General features: G+C 39.6%; 1 protein-coding gene and 1 long non-coding RNA gene across 3 annotated transcripts; both read left to right on the forward strand.

The window, feature by feature from the left end:
- The first annotated feature begins 1,245 nt into the window (after nt 1-1,245).
- LOC308100124 lies at nt 1,246-2,108 on the forward strand. Its single transcript, XR_013934412.1, has 3 exons — nt 1,246-1,352; nt 1,759-1,921; nt 2,016-2,108. It is a non-coding gene; the product is annotated as an uncharacterized lncRNA (long non-coding RNA).
- Nucleotides 2,109-2,823: 715 nt separating this feature from the next.
- LOC308100097 (uncharacterized protein) lies at nt 2,824-6,414 on the forward strand. Of its 2 annotated transcripts, XM_080448998.1 has the most exons (7): nt 2,824-2,944; nt 3,019-3,072; nt 3,178-3,281; nt 3,402-3,521; nt 3,604-3,651; nt 6,102-6,175; nt 6,314-6,414. In XM_080448998.1, the coding sequence occupies exons 1-6, from the start codon at nt 2,872-2,874 to the stop codon at nt 6,141-6,143; spliced, it is 441 nt and encodes a 146-aa protein (XP_080305124.1). In that variant the 5' UTR covers nt 2,824-2,871; the 3' UTR covers nt 6,144-6,175; nt 6,314-6,414. The 2 variants fall into 2 exon arrangements, 1 of the variants encoding a protein (XP_080305124.1); XR_013934408.1 differs by lacking the exons at nt 2,824-2,944; nt 3,019-3,072; nt 6,102-6,175 and having other exon boundaries at nt 3,195-3,281; nt 3,402-3,651.

Raw genomic sequence — 6,414 nt, forward strand, 5'->3', positions numbered from 1 at the left:
ATTTGAGTAAATGTAGTTAGTTACTTTACACCACTGAAAAAATGCAAAAACAATAATTCCATGAAGCTTATCTCACACTGTTAAAGCCTCTCTACCACAAAACACAATGATATGTACTTCAAGGTGAATTTAAAATAAAATAATCACTTGTATTTGAGTAGAAGTAGCTAAAATGCTATGTCCCAATCATGTTTTTAAGCTTCAGTTACAAGTAAAACAAAATCAAGATATCTCATTATTATGATGTAGTAATGGTTCTAAATGTTTCTCACCAATTGTGATTTATTTTTTACTGCTTAACATCTTCAAATCAATGTGTGTCCCTGATTAGACTAATCCACCTGTACATGTCCAATGACTATTCCTCTAGTCACATGACTAGAGGAATAATCATGTGAATAGACATCTGATGTCTTTAAAGATGTGAATATTATAATAATTATGCATTGAAAACACTTTTGTGCACACACACACACACACACACACACACACACACACACACACACACACACACACACACACACACACACACACACACACACACACACACACACACACTCTCTCTCTTGTGTATGTACAGGAGGACATTTGTCCCACTTCATGTGTGATGAATTTGGTCGTGCATATTATGGAATAATTAATTCATTTAGGTAAATATGTTTTCCTGACAGCTGAACATCCCCTCTTTCAGGGAAAATGTAAAAATCCTTTAAAATGTAGTTTTGAAGAAAGTTACTAGGCTGAAACGGCACCGAATTGTAAGAATGACTCGCATACACACTGAATGAATGTTGTGTTTTCCTACTTCATCAGATGGAAAGCTGTACTACACACAGCAGGGAAAACTCCGCCTGGTGATTTTCACCAAAGATGAGGTCTGTCAGGTGCTCAAGGAGTGTCATGACAACATTGGTTCGGGGGGGCATCCAGGGAGACGTAGAACATACGAAAAGGTTTCTACGTCATACCACTGGCAAACCTTGAAGGCGGATGTAGATAAATGGGTGAGAGATTTTGATGGAGTAAGCTTTGCTTTTGAAAGAAATGTAGTTGCTTTATTCATTGTAATTTGTATGCTGCCCGTTCGATCAGATGCCTTTAAAGTTTTACAAAAATAGTGATGTCATCCCGGAATTTCTGAGTCCTCACATCGCTCCACATATAACAAGTATACTTGTTAAAAATTACTTTTAATACCCTGTTTTAAAGGTTGATGAGTGTGATTGCTGCCAGCACCATGAGAACATCAAGACAGTTGCACCTGTCCTTCATCCAATATGTGTGAAAGAAGCGTGGAGTGTCCTTGGGGTGGATCTGATCGGTCCGCTTCCCACAACCGCAAAGGGGAAGAGGTATCATCATATTGTGTGAAGTGTTGGGGTGTAACCCTCTTTGAATGAACAGTTCACCCTCATGCTAGTTAAAACACTGGTGCAGTTTGTCCATAAAACACAAGAGGGGTTACGTGACTGGTCGAGAGCAAGTGGGTCTACATTGACTTTATATTATGTACTGTACTGAAGTCAATGGAGACCCACTTGCTCTCCAGTAGTGCAGGTAACCTTCCTCTGTGCGTTATGGACAAACTGCACCTGTATTTTAATTGGCATGAGGGTGAGTAGATGATGACATGATTTTTGGGTGAACTGTCCCTTTTTAAATGCATTTCTTTGGATAAAAATTTACCGTCAGGAATGTAGCATTTATTTACATGTATGTATGTATGTATGTATGTATGAATGATTTATTGTGTTGCAGATTCATTCTGACAGCCACAGATCTCTTCACAAAGTGGGTTGTGGCGAAATCCCTGTACACAAAAACAGCAGCTGAGGTGTCCAGGAAAATAGTAAACATTCTCCTGGACCTAGGCCTGGTACAGCGGATAATTACAGACCAAGGACGCGAGTTTGTAAATGAAGTAAGTATATAAAGTGTATGTGTGATAGTGAATGATTGTTATCAAATCATGATGTATTTGTCAATGTTGTTTGCATATATGAATATGTCTGCAGCTCAACCGTGGTGTTTTGGAGGCTCTGGGTGTTAAACACTGCATCACATCAGCCTACCATCCACAGTCCAATGGACAGGATGAGAGGACCAACAAGAACATCAAGGATGCTGTGTCAAAATACTGCAATGAAGCTCAAAATGACTGGGATATCCATTTAAGGGGCATTGTGGCAGCCATCAACACATCAAAACAGGTCATATTGTAACTACAGCAGATGGAAACTATATATAACAGAGATGGAGAAACTGTAAATTCAAATTATTGTTCTTTTTTTTTTACACAGAGGTCAACCAAGCATACACCTTATTGTGCACTGTTTGGGCGACACCCTCACGTCCCTGGTGTCATTAACTCCACACAACAAGAGGACGAAGGGAACTCTGTATATGATGTGATGGATGAGACGGAGGAGCAGCTGGAGACGAAGATGAAAGACGTTTCAGATATGCATGCAAAGGTGATGATGGTGAAATGCAAAAATTATAAATTGCGTCATGGAGCAGTGTGCAGGCACTACCTATTTTTGTCCTATGTTGCTTTTTGACAGTCTAGCACCTGCATTTTTGTGATGTGCGTATATCTGCTGTCCTGCAAAATGCCACTTTTGGTGTTAATGTCTTAAAGTAAAAATTCATTATAAGCATTTTCTTTTTCAGATCTACCAGAACATTAAGAGTGCACAGGACATGCAGAAAAAGTCGAAAAAGAAATCGTTCTCCTTTAAAGTTGGCGACGAGGTCCTCAAAGCCAATAAGAGGAAGGAAGGCCGAAAAGGAGGGCGACTGGAGAGCAATTGGTTTGGACCGTATGTTGTCAACGCCATTTCTACCAAGGGTGTGGCGACTCTGTCGAGCATGAAGGGCATTCAGCTGAAACAGAGAACTAATGTTTCGCAGTTGAAGCCCTTCATCAGGCCGAATTTCAGAGGTATTGTTAATACAATCATAAATGGTAAAGACTATATATGTGGTTGTTGCATAATACCATATTCTTCTCCACAGAGTCCAAAGAGCCAGAAATCGACGTTGACATCCCTCAAGACGACTGCTTCCCAGGTACATATGTAAATGCAGTTTTGTCAGCAGCTGTGGTAGTAAGGAATATAGCCAAAATCCTGAATTGCCATTCCAAATGCATGTCCCTTTTCCTTCAAATAACAGTTGAACGAAAGTCCCTGTCTGTGCCTGAGCAATTGCTACATGAACATTCCTACTGGTCTGGTGCAAGCTGGTTAAGGGAGATGCAACCAATTCAAAAACTGCTGGTTGGTGTGAATATTTCAACTAATATATTCTCACTTGTGAATGTTCATTTGTTTTGTTTTTACTCTGTTCCTTTTGTATGTTTCTACAGTTTTTAAACAGTTTCGCAATCTATTTTTCAGCTGAACTATGTATTAGATTCCACCAAAAATGCAGCAGAATTAATCGTGAAGGATGGGAATGTCTGTCTGACACGAGAAGACTTTCTGACCTTGGGCCTTCCACGATGGATGGAATCTAATGTTGGTATACAGGCTGTGGCGCTTAGTGCATTGGGTTCAAAATGAATGCACACATTACTTACTTTTTGTTCCTCTATCGCAGATTGGAAATGCATGCCTCAGGCTTGTGAGGGAAGACGCTGAAAGACATGTGAGGTTTTATCCTTCATCAAAACATAAACAATGCACTGGCATAAGTAGGCCACCTCCACTCCTTTCAATAACACTTGAATGCCTTTAGGTACTGCTCCTGAGGGGTGTAAACTAACAGTTGTGTAGTGCAATTTTCATGATAATGTAATTTGTCAATATAGGGAATAGATGTCCACATTGTTGACATCTATACAGTTCCAACGTGGAAGATCCCAACTGTAGACACACTTGCTGCTCTTCCTGTAAGTTTTTCTTTTTCTGTGACAGTCTGTGTTGTGTGAGATTGATGCATAGTACTGCAAAATCACTTGTTTTAAATGCTAGGGTGACATCAGGTCCAAGGACGTAATAATCATCCCTGCCTGGAGTCGACAGCCAAACCAAGCTGATCACTATTTGCTATGTGTGAGTCTAGTTCAAATCCTCAACAGTCTTAAGTAATATTGAACACATTTTGTACTGTGCATTTATTTCTTGTTTTTTTTACATGTCATGTATGTTGGAAATGTTTGACAGGTCCTGAAGCCAGCAAAGAGAGAGCTTATTTTGCTGGACTCTCTTACACCTCATTGTTTTGGTGACAGCTGTTACCATAAGATCTTTAGGTTCCGTAACATATTAACATTCAGCCCTGTTCTGTGGCTTGTTCAATTCCATGTTGGGAATTCTAAACAATTCATAGCATTCTAATGCTGTAAAACGGGTCATTGGTCCGGTGTGGTTGTTGAAATTACATCTAATTTATAAATAATATATAAATTGCATCTAATTTATAAAATGGTTACTCCACAACTACGACTGCAGCAGAATACTATGAATTGTACGGCATGAAGGTCAAGCCTTGTTCAAAGGCAGAACGAAAGGTCAAGCCTTGTTCAAAGGCAGAACGAAAGGGTCAAGCAAGCCTTGTTCAAAGGCAGAACAAAAGGGTCAAGCCTTGTTCAAAGGCAGAATGAATGTTCTGACACCAATGCAAGTATACAGTGAGTAATTTGGATTTTCTGATTGCTTTGTAACAGTGACCTAGCTCATCGTATTGCTCCAGGCAAGTGGACAACATTGATCGGCGCAGACATTGAGGTACATTTGTCTTGAATGTCTGTCTTGTCCCTTTGACCACAACGCTGTGAGTTGTCTAGCTAAGGCTGTTCCCAATTCTTACAGGGTTTCCCTCGCCAACAGAGTGGGAATAGTTGTGGTGTGTTCATGCTGATGGTAAATAACTTTCTTTTGTCTTTATAAAGTGTTATTGTTTTATTTGAAACTGTCATAAGTTCACTTATCTTTGCCATTCACAGTATGCACTCAGCCTGAGCACAGACGTCCCATTTTGGTATTCTGAGGTGAGTATCTTTCAAATGACATGGAAGCAGCAATAGTAACAGGATCTACCATTACAATGTTTCTTTTGTAAATATTTACAATATTCATAATGAGTAAGGACAATATAGAAGTATATTAAACTCTAGTAGCCTACTAGCCACACACCACTTTATTGTTTATCTATTTTACATGGATTTATAACTTGGTATAATTACTCCTTGACTTAAATCTTCTATAATTTCATTTAGAGGGACATGGACAATATCAGGAAATGGTGGTGCATTAGACTGATGGAACGGTTCCAGATTGATGGGTAAGACGAATGTAAATGTACTTCATAAACACCATTAGTTAAGGCTTTAATTAACCTTTTATGACACTAATATCTAATTCAAAAGCCACGGGCAGAGGTTTGCATACTGGACCAAAGAGGCCACAGCCTTGCTTCAAGGGTTGCTGACGCCACTAACCAGCAGAATACCTAAGGTCATGAAGACGCAACATGAGGTGAGCATGATATTGATGTCAGAGAACACCCAGTGGCATGTGCATGCTACTATGTGTGAAACTCGTAGAAATTCAGGTTGTTTTGTAAATTATGTCATATTAATATAAATAATATTCCCTCAAAGGTTCTGTCTGAAACAGCTGAAGGGTGTTTCATATTGGAGGTAAAAAACATTTGTTTTTTACTTCAAACTGTTACAGCTGAATTACTGCCCATAGATTAAGAGGAAAAGAGAGACTGAAAACGTCAACAGACTGTGTTATGATGACAGATATGTAGTCCCAAGTGCTGTCAACTTCATATGTGTTTGTGAAAAATGTCTTCTTCCCTGACCTATATTTTACAGTTGCCAACGTCTGCACTCTTTGAGATCCTCAAAGAAGTGGTACTCCAGCAAGGAGATGAGGCATATCTGACATTGGCTCTGGTTTGTAGGACATTCAGAGACATTGTGTCGGACAACTACTTCCGGAGGCTGGCCCATTTTCAGTGGCTTGACAGTAAGTACTGTGGTGTCTTTGCACATTTTCAATGGCTCTATGTAAATGTGATCTTTTGGCACACAATTTTTTTTACACAGGTGTAACAACATGGAGTGCGTTCTCTGCATCATACAGAACAACGTTCTACACAATGTTCTCTATCGACACCTGCCGTGAATGTGGCATCCTTTTTAAAAACTGCAAACCAGGTATACATCTTATACTGGATAGTGTTGTATCTGCGTGATTACACCTAATTGGTGTCATAACTACGTATATAGACCTCATGCAGAGTGCAGTGGTGACTTGTCAATACTTTTTTTTCCCTTCCTATCTCTGCTTTACAGGATATGTTGGGAGGGGGAAAAGAGGAGAGATATGTGGCGTGTACTCAGAAAATGACCATCCAGGCTACTGCACTCACTTCTGCAGCCAAATGCAATAGGTA

The sequence above is a fragment of the Gymnoscopelus braueri genome (assembly GCF_963280865.1).
Source record: "Gymnoscopelus braueri genome assembly, chromosome: 14".
In the NCBI taxonomy this organism is placed as follows: Eukaryota; Metazoa; Chordata; class Actinopteri; order Myctophiformes; family Myctophidae; genus Gymnoscopelus; species Gymnoscopelus braueri.

Bases quoted from the DNA above. Each gene is read 5' to 3' on its own strand.
- LOC308100097 (XM_080448998.1), top strand. From the start codon at position 2,872: ATGAAGGGCATTCAGCTGAAACAGAGAACTAATGTTTCGCAGTTGAAG. The intron at 2,945-3,018 runs GTATTGTTAATA...TCTTCTCCACAG, and splicing joins CATCAGGCCGAATTTCAGAG to AGTCCAAAGAGCCAGAAATC. The intron at 3,652-6,101 runs GTGAGGTTTTAT...TGCATCATACAG, and splicing joins GGGAAGACGCTGAAAGACAT to AACAACGTTCTACACAATGT.